This window comes from Mercenaria mercenaria, chromosome 11, assembly GCF_021730395.1.
Source record: "Mercenaria mercenaria strain notata chromosome 11, MADL_Memer_1, whole genome shotgun sequence".
In the NCBI taxonomy this organism is placed as follows: domain Eukaryota; kingdom Metazoa; phylum Mollusca; class Bivalvia; order Venerida; family Veneridae; genus Mercenaria; species Mercenaria mercenaria.
Genome location: NC_069371.1, coordinates 63396963 through 63421179, shown reverse-complemented (window position 1 = coordinate 63421179; position 24217 = coordinate 63396963). Strand labels below are relative to the sequence as shown.

General features: G+C 33.1%; 1 protein-coding gene and 1 long non-coding RNA gene across 2 annotated transcripts; one reads left to right on the top strand and one right to left on the bottom strand.

Annotated features, from left to right (window-relative positions):
* Window positions 1-6179: 6179 nt before the first annotated feature.
* LOC128546799 (17-beta-hydroxysteroid dehydrogenase type 6-like) lies at window positions 6180-9404 on the top strand. The gene is made up of 4 exons (XM_053518148.1): window positions 6180-6492; window positions 7845-7963; window positions 8468-8727; window positions 9257-9404. The coding sequence occupies exons 1-4, from the start codon at window positions 6180-6182 to the stop codon at window positions 9402-9404; spliced, it is 840 nt and encodes a 279-aa protein (XP_053374123.1).
* Window positions 9405-16378: 6974 nt separating this feature from the next.
* LOC128546906 (uncharacterized) lies at window positions 16379-23592 on the bottom strand. The gene is made up of 2 exons (XR_008366212.1): window positions 23385-23592; window positions 16379-17150 (listed from the first exon to the last, which is right to left on the bottom strand). It is a non-coding gene; the product is annotated as an uncharacterized LOC128546906 (long non-coding RNA).
* Between the last annotated feature and the right edge of the window lie 625 nt (window positions 23593-24217).

Here is a 24217-nt window from a genome sequence, read left to right as displayed (position 1 = left end):
ACGTTTTCTCTTTATAACAATCTACAGATAGTACGGTCTTTTTATCTAACATATACCTTAGTGTTCCGTGTACCAATACACAATATAGTTAGATATAAAATGTAATACTCTAAACATGAAAAGTCGGTTTCAGTTACTACGCCAAGCAGTGTCGCATATCGGGATAAAATCAGCTTTTAAACATTATATATAAACCTTTATGAAAATCAAAGCTTGCAGCACGAAAATTTAGACAGATGTCTACAATCTACAAGCCAGTTGCGTTTTGGCCGTCGTCTGCGTCGGCCTTCGATTCTGAAACTTTATTCACGATCGCTAGCAAGTTTAAATTATAAAACAAAACATATGAAAGTGTATATATAACTACTATAATTGTTATCATTTATATATAGAACATCTTCACATATATTTTTTATTCAACAAAATGTTCGCGCAGTTGTGCAAAATGCTTTCTCATGTCATAAGTACATATCATTAGTCTGAATAAAGGAGACAATTTGCCTCATCGATATTTCCGAAATAGTAACATATTAATTATCATGTTCCTTATTGTGTAATTGATGCATTTTAGTTTGAAGTCGGTCGTACTTGCAAAATGCAATGAAAGCATCGTCGGGCGAAGGAATAAAGAAATAAACACACACACATGAACTGACCCCTTCCAGCCCATGAAAACCATGACCTGATTACATTTATTTAAAAGAGATTTATACTATTCTCTATGTAGCTATCATCCTGTCTGTCTATATATATAAAGGCTTATACTCCTTCGTCCGATAATGCTCTTTCATTATGTATGTCTGGGTTGAACCAACGGCCTTGGCTTCCTCAATACGAATTCAACGCCAAAAGCGGTAGTGAGGTTCGAACCCACACGGATGAGGGACAAGTGGTTTTTAATCAGTGATCTTAACCATTCGGCAACGGAAGTCCCAGAAGACATTGATAGTGCTTAAATAAGTCGTGTTTGGAAGTGATGGCCTGAAAGAATATAAAAATGAGCAGTGCCATGAGAAAACCAACATAGCGGCTTTGCTACTAGCATGGATCCAGACCAGCCGCGCATCCGCACAGTCTGGTCAGGATCCATGTTGTTCGCTTTCAAAACTTATTGCATTTGGAGAAAATGTTATCGAATGTTATCGCATCCGCGCAGTCTGGTTAGGATCCATGTTGGTCGCAAAGCCACTATGGTTTTCCCATGGCGCGGCTTAAATAGCGTTTTACCTAGATAAATATGATGTTAAGTCTAATCCAACGTGTATTGTTTAGTCGTTTATTCTGTGTTACACAAATGTATGAATAAACAGTTTTAGACATTATATCTTTACTGAAAAAGAAGAAATTTTACCATTTTGTTTGGTCTAAATAAATATCTTTTTTTTCTGAATGCGTTCAACAAACATTTATAAAGTGTTTCTTTTGTAGATCTTAAACATATTAAACATATATATTTTAATAAACAGTGTGTTTATCTCGTGAATTAATACATTCTGTATACATGTATACATATACAGCAGACCGTTGCAATTTTATTTACATTCATAATATATAAGAAACAATTCATTACAATGCATGTTTTATGAATGCCCTCTAATCCAGTATGTTGTAGAGGTTTTCTTTTCATGCGGCTGAATCCTTTCTAACAGATAAATGTTATAGTGTTCCTAAAAACAAGAAAATACATATAAAATATGAATTATTCTATATCTAAAAGGAATATGTCAAAGCGGTTAAGCTTATGATGAATGTATAGGGACAAGAGTAAGATTTTTCTCCCCTGCCTTTTATAACAAGTTAAAGAATATGAATTTACGGCCATTTCCGTACATGTTGTTCGGCTATACGCTAATTAGGCCGTATAGCACAATAAATGACACATATTTAGACCCAGGAATACAGGGTAAATAATTCTTGCAAGTGCATACCGACGTAAGTTAAAGATTTTAAGCCTAACCTCTTCTACCTGGTAAGGCCAGATTTACAATTTCCATTGCCTTTTCAATACTTGCATCCTTTGAGACGTCCATTTCTATTGCCTTCAATTTCGACGAACTCGTCGCATTGAATTTCTCAACATCAGTTTTAGTAAGGCAACAAGCAAACACGTGAAATTTTCTTTCCTAAACATACCATATTGTACAGTCACACTAATTAACCAATAAGTATTATTAGTTTATTAAAATAATTTCATTTAAGCCTAGCGTAGCTAATTATGTTTTGCACGTAAAAAAAAGAAAAAAAGAATGAAAACAATACTTAAGGCTCAATTTTCCGCTATCACTTCTTAAAACATCTCATAAATTTTTGTTTTGAAGGATTACAAAAAAACAAGAGCTCTCACTAATGGTAAAGATGCCCCCGCGGCGCCTTGACCTTTGACTTGGTGACCTTGACCTTTTACCTACTGACCCGAAAGTCAGTAGGGGTCGTGTACCCAATAAGTACTATCAGCATGTGAAGTTTGAAGGTTCTGTGTGCAGTAGTTCGCGAGTAAAATGCCTTTATGCAAAAAACTAACCTTGTGACGAACGAACGAACAAAGAAACGAACGGACGGAAGTTGAAAACTAATATGCCTCCCTTCTGGGGCATAAAATGTCGCAACACGACAGCATTTGGTGTACTACACCTGTTGATTATTCATTTTGTTTGCTTTCACTCCTGTAGCATCGTATAGAATGACATTTGTCTAATGAATGAGATCCTCTCAGAACTCTTCTGTTCTTTGTTAAACATTTGAAAATTCTCAAGGACTGTGGAAGCAAAATCATTCCTGTCATGTGAATCCCTTAGACACGCAACTAAAAGTAGAAAACACTTCTTTTTTACTTGTCCTGAACTGACTGAACGGATCTTCACCATTCGAACATGCACCTCCCTATATTCTGATTACATGTTTTTAAATGCTTTTCGTTTAGAAAAAAATATCTAGACTGTATGTTAGTTATCACTTTGAATTCAGGAATCTTCCAAGTTTTGTTTTCGGATATTGCAAGACACAGAAAAAGCCCAACCACTTAGCTCAGTACGGAGAGCAACGGTCTACAGATCACGGGGTAGTGAGTTCGAACACTGCGCGAGTCATACGTTTTGCGTTACAATTTGATTAAAAACAGTATGTCTGAAATCATTCGTCCTCTGTCTCTGAATCATGTCGGGTGTGGGGAATTTGGCAGTTACTTGCGGAGAATAGGTATGTTCTGGTGCAGAGTCCAGGAAGACTAGTTTGATTGACTGCCCGCAGTAACATTACTGAAAATCCCTTGAAAAACAGTGTTAACCCCGAAACAAATAACCAGAGACACAGAAAAATTTTCCTACTTTTTTTTTTTGTGTGTGTGTGACTAGGGAAATTAACGTCATACACGGAGACCTAATATGACAGAATACGTGAAGAGGGAGTGAATTAGGGAGGAGGGATATATACTCATGATCCATAGTTGTTTTTAAAATAACGTGTTAACTTTGAGCCACATACCCATTCCCTTATGAACTGCCTTTTATATTTTCGTATTGTTTTTGATGTGTTAATACTTGGTTCTTTTTCATATCACATCATATCTTATCTACGCAACATTACTCTCTTACAAATTTGCCCTAAATAAAGTATAGTAAATGAAACAGTTTCCGTTTTAAAGTGTACGTTTCAAATGTTTAACTACGGTGGATACGTCCAAGAAGGCAGAAAGGCCGCAAAACACCATCGACAGTAAGTGATGTTATTATTTCTGGTCATCTAATGTCATGGTATATATACTTTCTAATAATGGCTGTTATTAGGTGGCTTGCAGTGTATTGCAACGCTTACAATCTGTTACAGCCAGACCTTGTAAACCTATGTCATTTACAGATTTTATTATATGTAGAGGGCGTGGACGGCAGCATGCATTTTGACTACCGTCTATGAACATGAACACCAAACCGTGCTTGCAACATTTGAATTTAGTCGTGTTGAGCGGCCTCTGGAGTTCTCACTTTGTTTGCTTGTATACTTCTACTGTAGAATGGGATAGCCGCAATAAATGTTACTGAAAATCACATGCTGAAATTAGCAAATTTATTCGACCTATGCTATAATACTTTATCTTTTAGATTAGAAACATTATTTGTAGATTTAATTCTTCGCCGGTTTGCATGTGAATAAAAACCATTTTACCTTATATCCAGGATCTTATTTTAAATGTTGTATGATTTCTAACATTGACGCCTTATTATGCCCTGTTACGCAATAAATCTTCTTTTAAACAATACAAATTTTTCCATTTCTAAGATGAGATGAAATCCAAAGGCACTTTTCCCAAAAGAAAACACTGAAATGTCTCATTGTTAATATATATCAAGACGAAACTTCTATTTTAAGTGTTCGTCGGAAACTACCTTGTCACATCCTATTTGGTTCCCTTCGGTTATAGCTGCTCTGGGAATTGCATCCTGAACATGTATTCGTATATAGGTCCTGTGGAGCTATATTCTCCGTATATTACTCTCTTGCTAAAACTGGAGCTATACACGGATCCCTGTATTTCTGTTCGCATATAACTCCTCGGCCTCGGTCTCTGTATGCATCATAGACTCATAAAAGAAATTGAAATTAATTTCTTAAAAGCAACATAAAGTGCAGAAAAGTCCGGATCCGCACTCTATGTTAAGTAATGTGCGCAAAGTTGGCTCTCAGTTCGCATTTGTATGTAGTGAAAAACGAATGCTGAGGTGCAATGCCAAGTTCGGCCATTGGTATCAAATTTTAAGTAATCCAGAGACGGAATGTCGAGCTCGGCATTCATTGAAAATAAATGAATGCCGAGCTAGAATATAGTGCTCACTCGTCAGCTACCAGTATTTGATTGTCTAAGCCTGGGAGTCATTCTCAGTATGTCGTGACATTGTCTCGAAGACATTTTGTTTTCGCATTAAGCTTCATCACATAACAAAAACTAGAACTCTGTCTATAGAATACAGTTTATATAATAACTAAAATCTTATGTATGGATCGAAACTTAAACACAATCTTAAAGATAGTACTTCTACATAATTTTGGGACTTTTGGGAAATTACTTTATTCCGGTAACAATTGAAATTCTGAATATACTGATCTGATACAAAATCAAAATCTTCTCATACGCCTAATTATTAACCTTTGTTTCAAAATTTGGCGACTCTTTCGCACAGTTCAGAAGTAGTATAATGAAGTAAGTATAAACTATAAAGACTAAATCGAGTGCCATATCTGCCAGACCAGATGCAAAGATTAAAACCAAAATGCTCTACATCACTTGCTAGAAGTTCGGTAGCTGTTAGTCAAGAGGTACCCATTTTCATGATGTACGTACCTAACTAAAATACCGTTGAAAAACAGCGTTAAATCCAAAAACAAAACAAAGTACTTACGTACACTCGCTCTCTTACTCACTCGTATGCATGGACGGAGAAGAGCAAATATGTATGCCTTCTTCGCTCAACCTCGGTCAAAATAACACTTCTAAATACTCACATATTGTATCTTTTTACGCTTACATTACCGTTTTTGAATTTTAATCCATGTATAGGGAATCATATTCGGATTTGCGTTTGTATACAGCTCCTCTATAGCAAGGAGCGATATTCGTAAACGTGCTCCGAAAATAGTTTCCCGGGGCGGTATATACGAAGGAAGCTATACAGGGTGTGATACTGCCTTCGAATATGCGAATATTTCATTTCAATAAAAATATATTTTATTGATACTAATCATGACACGGGATCGTGGTGCTAAATTTCACATTGCAGTCTTCTTTTAAAAGTTACAAGAAGAAATAAGGACACAGTGTTTTTTTCGTATTTATCAGTTAACAAAACTTTGAAGTTGAGCTGATAAATATAAACATGTTGATGACTTAAAATTGATACAGATAAACATACTATTCGTTCCTATGATGAAGATGTGTCCGTAATTACTATACCAAAATTTCTTTATAAGTATGTGGTTCACTTATTAAAAAATGAATGACAGACTTGTCGATATAAATTTGTCTGTTCAATTGACGCGTTTTCTTAAATTACTATACATGTATCTATAGTTACACATAAACTGATTATATTAACCATTTTTTTTTTAAACAGGTCAGTGTGTTAAACGTTACGCATGGTGAAATTATTGTTGCGTATGTAAAACATTGAGTAAAGAAACTGGAAAAAAAGATGGATATATACTGGGTTATTTTGTTTATTGTTCTGGTGTCCTTATTCATAGAAAGATTAGTGAGAAAGTTAAAGATCAGTAGCTTTGATCAGCGCTATGTTGTCGTTATTGGATGCGATACGGGGTTTGGAAACATGCTTGCTAAAAGGCTGGACGCCATGCAGTTCCATGTTTTTGCTGGCTGTTTTACAAGCAAGGCAGTTACGCAGTTGACCGAAGAATGTTCGCGGAATATGACAGCTATACTAGTAGACGTTTCAAAAGATGCAAGTATTGAACAAATGTTGGAAGGAAAACTACCCGAAGATAAAGGTAAATGAATTATGTAATGTTTACGATAAGAAATTTGTTCTTATTTTCTAACAGAAAATAACCTGTTTCGCTGATAAAGGCGACAACTTCTACTCATAAAGGATACGAGATCAATTGACATTAGGCGCGTCACTATCGCCACTTCGGATTCTAAAACGTGTGTTTAAGACCGTTTGTTGAATCGTATCGTTGTATATGTATGAACTAGATGGATTAAATCTACCCAACCATAATACTTGACAAAACAGAAGAAGGAGAGGAAGAAATGTGTCAGATATGTACACAATACTATCAACCATTCATATGTTGTTCTATTTATTTGTAGTAACATATCGATTGACCTATCGTTATACTTGTTATATATGCAGCCAAGTGCGGTGAACTATTAAGATCTGTTAAATCACATAAATCAATGTAAAGTTTAACAATCATGTAAGGTTTTAGTATTAAACACATGAACACACTATTTAAAGATTTAAATCTTCAAAATTGATGTTATAGTCCTTATATTACTTTTAAACGCAATACATCATTTGAAAAGGTAATTAAAGCCCGCTTTCAAATTTAAAACATGTTCGTATATTCATGGTCTTTCCTACTCGCTTCAACTGATATTCATGACAACATATTTCACTCAGTAATTTGACCTATAACCTGCTAGATTTCTAAATGGACTGGTCCATCATTCAATTTGACCATTTATTATTTGAAGGAGTGAACAGTGCGGACCAAAATTATCCTGTAAGGACGTGCAGGCTGATCTTTGTCTGCACTGGTCGCAAAGGCAGAATTACTTTCCGCCAGCAGGTTAAAGGTTGATAATTAAAAGAAGTTTAATTAGATTCCGCATGTGAGAAGTATTTTGATATTAACTTAAGAAGATTTTTTAATATTTTATGGAAATGCGTGGTACGATTCTGAGTAATGAACACTTTTCACGAAAACTATAATTTTCTAGAACATATAGTCTGTATAAAAGTAAGAAAAATATATTTTAAAATTTATGCACAGGATATATAGTAATAAAGATAATCTGTGCACCTGGAATTTTATTTCTTATTTCTGACAAACCTTGAAAATTGGTCATATCTGTAAATGACTAGTTAAGTCAAATAAAAAATAAAACACAATAATGGAAAAAAAAGACATATCATTGTGCGTAAATTCATAAAGCAACCACAGTAAGGTATCACAATAATAAAAAGTAACACTTATCGCCCTCTCGGAAATAAAATATTTATATAAACGTTACCGTAGTACCGCATTTTTTACCAATTGAAATTACCTTTAACAGAAATATCGTGATCTTATTCTGATTAAGAACAACTAAATATATGTACATATGTTGGTAGGAGGCGAAGAGAAAAGTTATGAAAAGCTGCCCGGACTAGATTCTATCATTGCATCATTGAAAATAGAGCAGTTTCTATTCTTACAAAAACTCATTCAAAACTTATTTAAGAGCAAAACCGTGATTTAGCACTATTTATACACGATGGGCGGTTATACGTTGGCTGTAATAACTTCACGAGGGCAAAACCGTCATCGTGAAATTATTTCGAAGGACGTATATCAGTCCGAGTGTTTCAAAATGCGCTCGTGAAATTATTTCGAACGACGTATAACTGTTCGAGTGTATAAATATTTTTGATCAAATATGACAGAACTTTTTCTTTGCGCATGTATAGTATACACACCAGGACCGGAAGCGGTAATGCGTCTTGCGGAAGGATTTAGTTTGTGCAATGTGATATTCCGTTTTAAACGTGCTATTAAGTAAAATATTTGATAAAATTTGAAAAGGGAATTTCTAGATGCATACATTGCGCTAAATATTACGTCGACGTGACGTCAACGTAATACCGTTGTTATGACTTCAGCATTATTAGTCATATTAGAATTTTTGATAATGCACGCGGCCATGAAAGGCAAAATATGTCACTATTTATTTTGTGCTCTTTGTATGTTCTTTCAGGACTTTGGGCTGTTGTTAATAAAAGCTGGAGTTCTCGGAACAGCAGGGCAATGCATCTGGCAAACGAGACAAGATTTTGAAACTGTGTTAGCAGTTAATTTTTATGGTGTTGCTATGGTAACAAACGCTTTTTGCCCGCTAATATTGAAAGAACATGGTCGAATTGTGAATGCAGCAAGTGTGGTGGGTCGGATTGCACTTGGTCCGGCTCCGTACGTCGTTTCAAAGTATTGTGTGGAAGCATTTTCTGATGTACTCAGGTAAATCATTGGTCATGGTCAAGCATTTATGTACTCGTAAACTACCTAGCAGTATTGAATTTTAAATAAGATTTTTTTCCAGTTTTATTAAATTAACAGATTTTTTTCCAGTTTTAGGAAATGTCTCTGTTCTTGGTTTGTACATTGATTGACGGTGATATCAGATATTGCTTTTTGAACATTAAACTGCAACATAGCAATATTGAAGTCTTTTATTGTCCAATTATATTACTTTTTTTTTTTTTTTTTTTGTTGAGTTTAACGTCGCACCGACACAATTTAAGGTCATATGGCGACTTTCCAGTTTTAGTGGTGGAGGAAGACCCCAGGTGCCCCTCCGTGCATAATTTCATCACGAGCGGGCACCTGGGTAGAACCACCGACCTTCCGTAAGCCAGCTGGGTGGCTTCCTCACGTGAAGAATTCTACGCCCCAAATGAGGTTTCGAACCCACATCGATGAGGGGCAAATGGTTTGAAGTCAACGACTCTAACCACTCGGCCACGGAGGCCCCCCAATTATATTACAGACGGGAACTTTACAGAACAGGGGTAAAAGTAAGCATAGTTGAGCCTGGGTCATTTAAAACGGGAATTTTGGATCCAAGCGCTCAATTGAAAAGACTAGAAAATAAAGTTAACAGCTTACCAGATGAAATAAAGGGGAAATTACATTAGCATAAGTATTTGAATTTCTTCATAGTTTATTCTTTTAAAAACAATATCCCTTTAAACAATTCAGGAATTCAAAACGTTTTGTTCATTGAAAACTTTCTACGTCTTGACTGGTTAAAAGTAGTTGATATTTGTGAAGCTGCCATATTTTCTTCAGACTGGTTGATGCTCAAAAGCGAAATTCATTTACAACCTCAGAAGTAGTTCCTGTAATACCATTAACACTTTTCATTGTCGAACGAAACGTATAGCATGTGTTTCGTCGTTTAATCATTTTTCAAACTGCCAAACTGAAATCGTTTCTATTTCTGAATATTGCATTGAAGGTATGGACAGGTTCATAAAAGGAAGTTCTTATGCCTCATTAACATCAATGAGGTTGTCGACGCCTACATATATGCCATTACCGCTAGGTATCCTCTGAAAAGGTAAAAAATAAATTAAATATAGTCTACATGATCAGTAAACTATCTTTCAGGGTCTTTTGTCTGCCGCTTTTCGTCTGTAATCACCTCATTTAACGATCTGTCGTCATAAGTTATATCGCTCTCGACACAAACCTCCTCTTCGCACATGCATGCACCCACCCGCACGTTCTGGAGAGTTGATACAGTATGTACAACATGGAGCATATAAGAGTGTCAAACTGTTAGCAGGTGAGGTGGTCTAGTGTTTAAAGTTTCGGACACTGAGTCCAACAGGGGTAACGACAATATCCTTCACATGACACCATTTCTGATTTTCCCAGGAAGCAGGCTTGAGAACAAATGAAATTTATCCCCATACCATCACAAATGGGCTAAGATAATTAGTATAAACTAATCGGTTAGCAAATTAGCCATTATCGATCGATCGACTGGTCGGACCGTCAGTTAGTCAGAGAACCGTGCCAAAACAAATGAAAATACAGCTAATGAATACACATTGTTATTGTTAAGGTTGACATACTTCGTTACCTTTGAATACACGGTAAATATGTGAAAACAAACCATATTGCGACCTTTTAATTGTGCGCAACAAATTCATGCATCGAATGGTACTCTACATGCGGACTGGTCGGGAGAAGGTTTATAGCTAGTGTTTCTTTATTACTGTATTTATTCTTCATTGCCTTATTTACTCAACTGAAAGTGGTAACGAATTTACTTTGGTTGTAGGATTTAACAACTTACATGTATGTAAGCGTAAATACTTTGGAAATAGCGGACTTGACATTTTTCGGTTACCGTAGTAGAAAACAACATAGTACTTTTTCAAAATTCTAGTTTTCTTTTTGTATTTGGTACAGAAATAAACGCACCCTTGGTGCAAAATGTAACGCCCCCCCGGGGGGGGGGGGCGCTTAAACGTGGGGATAGGCAAATGTCAATAAGGTAAAATTGTCTTGTCCTTGTGTCCGATCCTGGAGTTCCACACACTGATGACCAATATATAAAACAGACATTGCAACCAAAGGTTACAAGGTGATCATTATATAGTTATATAGATGTGCCCTAGAAGGATCTTTTGCTATGCTTTAACTTGTAATAGAATATAGATTTGTATTTTTATTTACAGATATCTGGTTGGCAAAGACGCAAAAAGTTTTATGCGGGCATTGTGGCTGCTTCCTGAATGTGCAAGCGATTTCATCATCAATAAATTGAGTGTAGTGGATATAAATAAGGAGTAGATTGTTTCTCCTTATAACAATCAATAGATATTACGCTCTTTTTGTCTAAAAATATCTTAGTTTCTCTTGAATCAATATACAATCTAGTTAGATTTAAAATGTAATGCGTTATGAACTCTAAACATGAAAAGTCGATTTCAGTTATTTAGCCTAAAGGTCGAAGCAAGGGCAAAAAAACTACTGGTATCATTGCAGCGTCACCTACTCTGCTTGTAAACACTGCATGAAAATCAAAGCTTTCAGTAACGAAAATCCAGATAGATGTCTACAAGCCACTGTCGCCTGGGCCGTCGTCTGCGCCGGCGTTCGATTCTGAAACTTTATTCACGATTACCAGCAAGTTGAACTTCGTACCTGTGATTTTGATATTACTAATTAGGAATAAACAAATGTCTATCCAATTTTAAAACCAAAAGATATGACATTTGTATATAATTATAACTATTATTGTTATCAATTTTATAGAAAATACTCTCATGTACAATTTTCAATAAAATTATGTTCGCGCATGTGTGCAAGAGCCTGTGTCATAAATAAGCACATATCATAACTGAATCAAGGACCGAATTTAACCCATGCAATCATATTTCCCAGAGAGCTACATACGTTTCTTATTGTATAATTGCGGTATTTTAGTTTGAAGCCGGTCTTATTTGAAAACTGTAATAGTAGCATGATCGGACGGACGGAAGAAACGGATAAACAGATAGGATGATGCCCACAATTATTTTTACTTCCTCTTGCCGATGTAAGAAAAATATCAACATTGACAGTAACATCAAAGTTAATTCAGTGATAAAATAACACGATTTCTTGTAATCAAACATTTATTTACTATTAGCCAATACAAGATAGTTTAAATAAACAAAATGCTCAAAACACCACATATTGAAGATTCATGTAAAGAGTTTTTACTTCTAATTCCCTCTGGAATTGTATGCTTCATTTTCCGTTGTCCTGTTTTTACAAACAGGGTTATGTTTTGAAAGATATGTTGCCGACTGAAAAAGGATCTTAAGTACATAAAATTTATACCTACACCCTTCTGAAATTGCATGCTTTATTTAGCTTGTTCTTCTTAACACCAACATATACAACAAGCATTGTAACAAACATTTGAAATATAGAAAACTGATCGAATAAAAGAATAAAAGAACCTCAATAATTATTTGTAATAAATATCATAGAAAACACTCAAGGTCGGAAAAAAATCCCAGAAAGTTATCAAATCTAACTTTGGGTGTTTTGAATTCAAATGTGTGGGCTTTTTAAAAAAAATAAAATAGAAAATGACTAATACTATAATTTTGGATTGAGCAAATTGTATTCAAAAAAGCAATTATAGATATGTGTATATACATAATCAACGTAAAAGTGGTTATATTTTAATATACAGAGTCTCTTGATTTTTTTCTTCTTACTTTTGTTTCGAAAGGAGAAAAAAGAACATGGATTGACAATTTACAATTGTATTTCTTTTTAAGCTTGGTATGGTAACTGTTCTCATTTGATGTATGTGTATTAGAAGTAGGTATCTATGTTGTTGGTTTCTGTATGATGACTAGAATTACGTCAGTCGCGATGAATATTCTCAGACACTTAATTAAGGTTGTATAAATTATGAAATTCTGACTGTTTTTAAACATTCATTTATCTTAATTTTCTAAAACTTAACACACGAGTATCCAATAAAATATGTAATTTACGTACTGTTAAAATGGCGACCGGATAATTTACTATTTTCTTATCCTTATAAGAAAGTTTATTTTTTTAGTAGTTTTGTTTTCTTGCGTTTAGTCTCGCACTTGAAATCTTGCTTTAAAGGAACTGCTTTGGTAGTATAGTTTTATCTAAAAAGTCATTTGAATGACTAATACTACAATCTTTACATATAATGTAAATGGAATATCAGGTAAAGAGAAGAGAAATGCTGTTTTTCAATGGTTAAAAACTCAAAACGTTGATATTTGTTTACACCAAGAGGTACATTTTAGAGAAGCAGAAAAAGAAAAATGGGTAAACGAATGGGGTGGGACAATTATTTGCAGTGGGAATTCTAGTAATCAAGCAGGCGTGGCTATTTTGTTCAGGTGTGGTTTAAATGTTCAGTTGATAAACACGTATGGAATTGAAATAGGACGAATATTAGCAGCGGAGGTAAAGATTGAAAATAAGGAGGTTGTAATTATAAATGTTTATGGATCAAATAAAGATGATGTTTTATTTTTTACAAAACTCGAAATATTTATACAAGAGAGAAATGACCAGGTGTTTATAACAGGAGGCGATTTTAATGTTGTTATGGACCCTTATATTGACAAACATGGTGGGAACACACATCAAACACATTTGAAATGTCGTAAAAAGATAAAAGATATAGCTGAAACATATCATCTCTCAGGTGCATTCAGGATCCAGAACCCTGAAACAAAAAGATTAACTTGGCGTTCGAAAGTACGTTCAAATATAGCGTGTAGGTTAGATTATTTTCTTGTTTCAAATGATTTGATGAATCTCGTTAAAAAGTCGGGTATAAGGTCAAGTTTTAAATCTGATCACTCGATTGCATACATTACTTTCAATTTTATCCAGATAAAGTTAAAATGGATATAATAATACAAGAATTTGAAAACGGGGGCCTGAATATGGTTTACGTACCAATATTTTTAAACTCCTTAAAATCAAGCTGGATTAAAAGAATAATAAGCGACTCAAATAATGGACTGTGGAAAGAAATAATAAAGAAACACATGCAACATTTAGGAAGAATATCTTTATTCAAATACAATATAAATACAAAAGACATAATAAAACTAAAGCTTAAAAACAAATTCATAAATGATATATTAGTCGCATGGAGAAAGATAAACTTTATTGAAAATCCTCAAAATATATTAGAACAAAACAACATACCCCCTATAATATCTGACAAAACAAATATTATGAAATTCTAGAAAAACAGAGTCATACCTTTTAAACAAAAAAAAACAAAAACAAAAAATAACACAAATACAGAAAAAGGAAAGGCTAATAATTCAAAATATAAAACAAAAGTCCCAATTAAAATGGAAGAAACACTTCCCAGACAGATCCTTTACCTGGCACAAAATATATAAGAATGCGTTTGTTATCTCTCGAGATAACATTCTACAAAATTTTCATTACAACTTTTTGCACAGAAATATTGCAACAAACAAGTTTCATTTTAACTGCAGGTTGAATGAGTCCAGTCTCTGCGATTTTTGTAATATGGAAATAGAGAGTCAAGAACATATGTTTTGGAGTTGCCAAAAAAACACAAAAGTTTTGGAACGAATTGTTTCAATGGCTTATTGAAATTGGTATAGATGTTACTCAAGATAAATTTATATCCTTTTTTTCATTCAAGAAATAAAATAATATCATTCATTCTCTTGTTTTCCAAATATTACAAATATAATTGTAAAACGAAGAAAACAATACCAAACATATATTAAAAAACTGTCCAGCAGATTAAAAATCGAAAAGTATAGGGCTTTTCAAAACTCTTCTCTTGATAGTTTCAACAATGATTGGAGAAATTTCATACAAGTGTTGAATATGTAATATGTACAAACGATGTTTACTACCAAAGCCGTTACCTTTTTCTTTACATGTTTCCTTTTAATACTCTTCTTGTTATGTTTTCCCCTTTTTTTCTAGCTATAGTGCATTCAAAATATTACAATATTGTATAAATATCTGATGTATTGATGTATTTACGAAATAAACGGCCTTTAAACGTGGTTCCAAAAAAAAAAAAAAAAGCAACATAATATGCTAACATTGCAATAAGCGACAAGAAAATTTGATTATTTCGGAAAAAATGTTACGCATAAATATCATAAATAATTAATTACATATATGTAGTGTAATGTTCATAAAGGTAAATTTTAAAGCTATGAACTGTTTAAAAGATTTACAAAGATTTATAATAAAAGCCATATCAAGTTTCATGAATGTCTCTATTTTACATTTTTCAATGAATGACAGTCTATGAACTGGAAATTATTACCATTTTCCTTGTTAATCAGGATTTCAAAACAAATATGTTGGTAAACTGCTAAACTGTCTATCAAAATATGACGAGTACTATCTAGAGATATCAAGTAACATGAATATGAATGAAAAAATTGGGCTAATTTAGATCAAACAATACACACGGAATCAATACACATTTTATACTACAGTACGGTGTTGTGTGACTTTTTGAAAACAAATGCACTTATCTTCTCTACCTCTCTTAGTCCTCATCAAAACACTTCACCTAAATGCGTTCATATAATACACCAAATAAATGCATATTTTAAGCACACAAACGATTAGATGACTATGGGCATCTTACCCTATAAAATAGTAGCATACAGTTGCAAAATAAGAAAGTATTTCAAGATTTCATTTAAAAGATACTCAAATAACAAACAGTCACTTTGATAACATCTTAGAAAATTTGAAATAAGGTAGCGATATCATCTTTAAATCTGCTCTGAATGATGTCCTTTTCAAACAATAATTAATTCCGCTACCATGCAGATTTATTTAGGTTAAGAAGAGGATAAGTAACTGTAAATCATTTTATGATTTAAGTCGAAAGATACTAAAATTGCAAACAATCACATTTTATAGAGATCTATTATCCTAACATACATGTAAATGCTTAAGCGATAACAAATAAAATATTCAATACCGTATTAACTTTTAAGAATCGTTTTGTTTACTTTTCGACAAACAGTTTTAAGTAACATGTTTTTTCTTTTCAATAATTAATTGAATGAATGAAGTTCTTTCCAAACAATAATGAATTATCTACCTTACAAAGTTACTGAAGTTAAGAAGAGGATGGCAATAAAAAGTAAAATTTTCAATGTTGCCCTTCTCTTCGAATTAAACTATGAAAACAGCAAATATTATAATATTTTTGTCAATAAAATACACAGTGTAAATGATAAATGCAAAGTAAATACTTATCAATAAAACTTAAAGGGATTGGCCTCCAGATCGTTCGACAGAAACAAAAAGAAAAGATATTTGGAAATAAATGCTATATTTGTTATATTTGTTAAGAAGGCTTTAAAACTTTTTTACTGATAAAGTATAATTTTATATGTTACGACAACACATGAGAATTTGCTGTTTTTACTTCTTTTTTCGATGAAAATTGAAAAGCTTCACAAAAGCCATTTATGTAGATATGAGTAGCTGAAGTAATTAAAACGTTCTACGCGCTTCATTTGTAAAGTAAAATATTATGAAACTTAAATAACAAAATGATTCAAAGACAGTAATGTATAATTTTACATCGCACTATATACACATTAAACGGTTTTTGACAGTCTACGTTATTTTTAAAATTCTCCGCATATAGTACAAGTAAAGAGGAAATATCATTCTGACACCAGCGTTACATAGAGAATATTACATGAGTTTTTATACTGAATTTATTAAAACCTATTGAATAAAATAATAAAACGCGAGGCTGTGCCTAGCATTTTATCAATTTTATTCAACGAGTTTAATAAAGTCAGTGTGGAAAGTCACAAGTGTAATATTCTTTTTTTATAACATGTCAGCTTTTCCTATAGGAACATAAAATATCTGCATTCTTTTGCTGTATCAACAAATCAATTTCACCAACGTCTCCAATACTATAAATGACGTCGTCGTCAAAGCGTATTATCATTTTAAAATAATGACTTTATTACACTCTCGCGACGTCAATCATGTGATAAAAATAAATAAATTATCGTTATAAAAAAAACTACTGTCAGTAATCATCAACATTATAAAGGTATTGCTATGTAACTGACGCATTAAACTCCATTTTATACAGTTTTACTTCTCAACATATATCCATTTGATTACTCAGCATTATTAAAATAACATCTCAAAGTTTGGCAGTACTTGCTCTTCGTCTTGACCTGGTGCAACAACACCCTGTCTCATGATCAACATTCTGCGGAGCCGATTAGGAATAACTCTCTGGGCAGGAGGTTTTTGCAAATAGATATCAAACTCCCAAGCTTCAGTCTTCATTTTTCTTGGATCTTCTGTAAGCATGACTGCAAATAAAAAGTGCAAACACATTACGACACTTTTTCTCAATTTCTTATGTTTTTGAAAAGTTTCAGCATAATAACAAAGACCTATCTCGGAATATATGCAGTTTTACATGATTTTATCACAAACATTTTCATGTAGAAATAGTAACAGCAATCAACTTTATGAAGCACAATTTTAAGTGGGGCCATGAAAAATCCGTTCAAGTTTAATCATTTGCATATCAAATTTTCAAATATCATGTCATAATGAATCTTTCCCGCCCCTTACTTTTCATGCCTCCCCGATCTTTTTTTACATTATATTTTTAGTGGTTTTTCAAAGAAGAAAAATTGTCTTGCAATAAGTATTTTTGTTGTTACTATTATCCTTTTATTAACTAAATAAGCTCTCATGTATTGTTTTGCTTTTACGCTCGTCGTTTTGTGTGTTTTCACGTTAGCAGATTTAAGGTAAAACCTTTTCAACCATCCAGTTTAAGAAATATCAAGGTGATAATCTGGCATTAAAAATCTCCAAATTAACTAGGATGGATAACTTCATGTATTTTTTCCAGTAATGCATGAGATCGTTTAGCTATAAATACACACTGAATAAATTACATAAAGGTTGATATTGTGTTAAATGTCATTATCGAAGGTGTCCATGATGATCCTTTTGACGATATACATTCTATAAAATATATAGTAGAGACAAATTATACGAACTAAATCACAATTATGGCAAAGTGCCCAGCAGTACAAACGAACACGAATATGCGGCAGCAAGTCAAATAAACCCAATAGGATTAGTTTCGACGATGCTTTATAACACGCCTGGTTTTATCTGTAATATGACTGATACAACAGAAAGGTCTGAGTAACCAGAGGGCCATAATGGTTTTGTATTTGCCCATGTGACAGGACGTGTAATTTTGAGGAAGATTTCAAATTATAAAACGGTACATTGATATATCAAATCAAAATCATTTAACCTTAAGCAAAATTATCTGTTTTTGTCCTCCATATAACATGACTCAGTCCTTTCGTGCATAATTATTTTAAATCAAGAATACATTACTGCCGAACTCTTGCTTCGGTCTAACCAATTATCGCACTTGCACACAGTTATAAACAATGCACGTACACATTTATTTGGTGGAGAAATAGTCGTGCTAGAATGTAATAATTCTAAAATACGGATTATTTTGTTAATAAAGGACAGCATGAGATTGCAATTACATTAAAAATTTCGTAGTTCAAACTTCAAATATGCAAATAAATCCCAAAAATTTCAATGTGATAATTTCAATCCGATTATTTGTCCGGTTTGTCGTCCAAAAATTACAGAGTTGGCAAAATAAATGCCTAAGATGTCGCTTGATAAGCTTGGTGGACTGCGCGACTAACTTACACACATGTAGAACAAAATCTATCTCGGGTTATTCTGCAATAAACCACCCTTGAAATGTACTGCGCGCGCATAGTGTTTTATGAGTGTAAAGTTTTATGAATTAATCTGCAACTTTTACAGTTTTGTGGGAGGAAATTTTCACAGCCAAATCCAAGTGCGTAGCTCAAAGTGTAGTTCGGAGCTTAAAAAAGTAGTCAAATTTGTCGTGTTAGAATCGAAACGACAAGTTCTAAAGTGTGATTTATCGTAGAATAACCCGTGTTTTGTTCTTATGGGAAAGAATGTATCACTCAGCCTTCGTAATATATTCTCATGCATAAGAACTCAAAACACGGGTTATTCTACGATAAACCACACTTTGGAACTTATTTTTTCTTAATTAATATATTCCACTAAAATATTGATTAGTTATCTGTAAAATTATGCAAACACAGTTATTGTTGTTGATTTTTAGTGAATTGCTTGGGAATATGTGTACTATTGTTAAAGTTTGATTCTATTTATTCATAATATTATTCAGTTATATCATAATCATTGGAAGGCTGATAGGCGGATGCTCCTCGACCCCTATTATGTCAATGACGGGGTAAATAAATGGGATTACCCATATGAGGCCTGAAATAAAAATGAAAAGAAATATCCAACTGAATTTCTATTACTCCTGGACTAATGTTAAGTGATGATTTCACTTTTTAAAACTCATTTTTGCCACTTCTCAATGAAATACATCGTTATAGGCGGTTAGTCATTTCACTGTCACAAATATTGAAAGATATGCTTCTTTAAAAACTCCCATGCGAAAAAACTCATAACTGGAATAAGAAAAGGACAGCATACCCAAGTTTTGATATCGAAAAATCAGCGGCATTAGCAGAGTAAGGGCCATGAAATTTTTAAATACAATTAACGCTAGGATGATCCCTGACGTCCAACTGTTTACTTGTTTCATAATAAAACAGATTATCACTTCCCAACGGTCATCATACTTTTAGTTGTGTCAATTATCTCTAGTGAAATATAATCAACTTTTGACTTTTCGGTATGCAAATGCAGCTCATCTGGACCTTCTGACTTGTAAAAATACAAAATAATGTCATCACGTTGTACCCTGTCACAAGCATGTGTTATAGCGTCCTCAAAACCTTTCTCTGAGACTTTTTCCCCCAATACATTTAAGGCATGTTTTCAACGTTGACATTACTTACTCTTTTAAACAATTCGAATCTCTTATAGAAACATTTGTATATTTATTTAGACTAGACTAAAACGTGCAACCTTTAAAAATAAGAAGAGAATTTAATTTCTACTTCAAACCTTTAAATTCGTAGAACGATTAGGCAGCAAAACAATGAGTCGTGATAAAAATTAAAACGTCTGTTTAAAGTAGTCGGCCAAATATATAAAAATAAAACGTCAAAAGTGAAAAAATCTTTCCTTTTTGTAGACCGTTGGAAAGTTTCAGTCTAAAATTCCATTTACACTCACCAATACTCCATTCTTCGCCTCAGAATATTTTTGTTTTTTTGTATGTTTAGCTTCTAAAAATGATGCCTTTTTGTTTGATAAAATTAGGGACCTGAGGATATTGAAGAGTTTTTTTTTTCAAGATATCCGCCATTTTGAAAACGTTTATTTATATATATACCGAAAATAATAAACACTTAATCATTAAAATATAGTTAATAATGTACCATTTAACAAAACAGGCTCTTCGTCTTGCGAAAATAAAACTCACTTATTTTTTATCTGATGTTAAGTGCAAAATGATGGTTGGGGTCGATAACTTCAAATATCTAAGAAGATCAGGTTTGGTTCTGATATTTCTGTTATTGATATACATAATGATAAGCTACAACTGAAATAAAGCTTTTCTTTGTAGCACTCTATATTATCTTGTACGTATAAACAGAAATAAAAAAATAATAGAAATATCAAAATGCACCAGTTTTAAATGTATCTCTTAGATGTACGGCGATCCCACCTTTTCTTCTTTCCATTTTGAAGCTGTTTTGGTGTGTCATTGAAGCAGTAAAATATCTTGAAAATCTTAAATACATATTTCTTTTTTTTTTAAGATTTGGATACATTTTTCCATTGAAAAAACAATGGCTGAGCTCCTTATGTCAACATGTAAAAAATAAAAGACATTTGACTGTCACATTTAAGCTGATATAATACTAGTATCATAATGTATACATAGTAACCTTTAACACCTGAAATCCCTGTAACATTAGGTGAGATATTATATTTTTTATAAAATACCCCGATTGGTTTTAATTTTACATAATTTCAGAGAGGCTTTAATAGTGGAAGAAGAAAATGACCTATTAAATAAAAACTAGTGTGGTGCCCTGTGCTTTTTTTGCTCTTACATATCTTAGAAACTACGTCCTTAAATTTTACAAAGTATAAAATTCTTAATTTTAGAACAAATTGGTCCTACATCCTTAACATGTCAGGTAGTGCAGTACTAAGTGGCATCTATATAAATCTTAAGCCTATGAAGTGTATGGTCTTGGTCGTTATTCGGTGTTGCACTAACAACATAAAACTCGAATTTTCACTATGAAATTCTTCCATTCCTTTAATAAATTTTAGTGTCCGACTGGATTAAAACTGGACTTAATATCAACATCACAAAGAAACAACCTAATTATTCCTTGTTTTGCAATGCTATCTGAGAGTCTGAGATATAATCATTGGGTCGTACGGTCTGCCATGTGGGAACTTCGTAGATCCTTTTATGTTCCATTTAATATCTATTCTTTAATCTAATTAATATGTTATTCACCAATGATATGTATTATTTGTAATTTTAATTATTTTTATTAAATCTATATATTCTGTAGAAAAGAAAATTACTTGTAAAGTATCGATTTTCATTCTAATTATACACATACCACATTTGACATAACTGTGCATAATGCTTGAAGACAATTTAACAACAGGGCATACACTTTACCAAAACACGTACATTTAATATTTCAGTTTTTACAAGTTCTATTTGAAGTTTTAAAATCAATTGCATCTTTTTGTAACTAACTATTAGAAGTTTTTTTTTCAAACAGCTTGTACAAATATTATGTCACGACCAGCTGTATGAAAAATTAAATCAGCTGACATTTGGTTATTATTCTAGTACACGTTTTTAGCTGAACCAAAACTTTTAGGTCGTATGACCTGTCATACGATTGTTTGATAAGTGTAAATATTCTTATTCTCTTCTTATGTCTAATCATATTTTGACAGGATAGGACATCATGTTGGTGAAATAAATATGCCCGGCAATGGCGTCCCACGACAAATAATTTAATTTGCATAGGAGCGTGAAATCTAAATAATTGTTATTATAAACCCTTACTTTGAAATCTTTCTGAGTTCTATGCAGAATTAAATATCTAGCCCTTCCGGATGTTAACACACGCGAGCACCTGCATTTAAATACACAAAAAGTTTACAAATATGCATTTATGAAAATCTAGACATGTAAAAGATAAATAAAAAGAAGAGTTTGCACATTTGTATTTCAGCATTAGCTAAAAACATCACGTGACCAGCGGCTGTTGCATTATGTGTCTATTTGGCGGGAGTGTTTTTTAGATCATACGTATTCATAATATTAATCTCCTTTCTAAAGGGCGTCTTGGAGCACCAGATTCTGTCAGGAAAAAATCCGTCTAGGAATTTTATCCATGACCCGTTTTGTGTTTGCTCAGTTTTTGTCACGGATAAGAAGTCCATTAAAATATACGTACTGGTCCGAAAGTTATCCTTCTTTATCCGCAGTAGATCGTGTTTTATTCATATTGTATCCGTGCACGAAAACATTTACGTTTTAACTACTGGTATGATGAGTATTAGGTACGGACTTAATACGAATTTGCACTGTTTTGGAACGAATTAAAATTACCTAAGAGTTGTTTAGGCTTCGGTAGGAATATAACTGAAATTGACGGCCTTTTACAATTCGATAACATTGTGTCCCGAATGTATGAGAATTTCAACAAGGTTTCATCACGTGAGGTTCACATGACATCCACCTTATATAATGTCAAATTATATAACAATCAAGTACAAACGAAAACTTGAATAAATGGTAAAGAACTGATGTTACAATGATTGTGATTGACTATCACAACGTAAAAATCGTGGCCCATATGTGGTTCCAGAACATACACGGGGATAATAAGGCCATTAGAGGACACCATATCCACGGACAGTATTAGGCACAGATAGCTGAGCTCGAGGTGGAAAATCCAGAAGCCTTCGAGCACTTCTTGAGAATGTTTCTCCCGAGGTTCGAGGAGCTTCAGGTTGCCAAAGAAACGTACCTTGTACAGTGCACACCTTTAACCTGGAGTTAGACTAGCTGTGACACTCTGGAGTAGTGTAGGGGATGGTTCACTTGTAAACAAACGGGCGCCATCTTGGATGACCTAGTTACTATAAATAGTAACTCATTTCCATATAAGAAATGAATTCACTACACATGCGCGGCGGCCATTTTTAATTCTATTTTAGAGTGACATTATCTTTTTATTTTACGAATGACCTCACTCTGTTATCTATATCTTCCAGAAGTATACGGAGCTGACTCATATACCTATCTAGGGCGTTCAGTGAATAAATGACTCCGATGAAAGTATACTAGTTCTAAATGCGCATGCGTCAATCTAGTTTAGAATGAGAACATTGTCTATTTTTAGTTACAATAAAATGCGCACACGTCAATCTATGTTTTAGAATACAATCATCTTTGTTTTTAGTACAACGATAATTTATCTAGTTACAGTATTCTATTTCTTTATATTAGCACATCTAAATGGAAAGAGTTATATACTTACAAAATATAGATCATTGAAAACGAGCCTTCTTTAACTAAAATGCAGGAATAGAATAAAGTAGGAACTTGCTTTTTCATATATGTTCACTCCACAAACTACTGTTACTAAATGACTCTAGTGGCAAATATATTAGTTCAAAATGCGAATGCTTAGCTCTATAAACATCATGCGTGCGTTACTCATCTATTCTTTAAATCCACTATTCACCTGCACCATTAATATCCATCAAAAAGTCTTTGTTCCATTCAAACTGAATATACCCTGAACCCTAGATGAAAAGATTCTTTGTCTATTCAAAACTATTGACCACAAAGTACAAGCGCCGCTCTGTCTAGGCAAACAATACCTAGCGGAACTATTTTCAGCAAAAGTCCTTTGTGTAAAATATAATTTTAATTATTGACGCTCATTACTCAAAGTCACGCACAGCTGTGGTTTACAAAAGATGAAAAGACGTTTTTGTACCATTGCAATTCAATGGTCCGTTTTTAACGGGTTTTAGAGATATTTGTGAACCAAGTTAATGTTTCTATATATTTTTGTCATTGTTTTTCACTGTTGCGTTTAAGCTTGAAATCTAGCTTATTTTGGTCTTTTATACATAAAATTAGAAGAGAAATAAGTCACTTTTCAGATATACAAGTTGTAACAGCTTATGTCATATAAAATTAACCTTTCATTAAATAAATATGAAATATGTTTCCTAATATTAGTAAATTTGTCTCTTTAATAGCAGAACATCCCATTTAAATTAATGAGGCATGTATTACTTTATCCTTTTTAGAATTTTGCTTACTTTAGATGTGTATTTTTGATATAAAATTAATCCATAA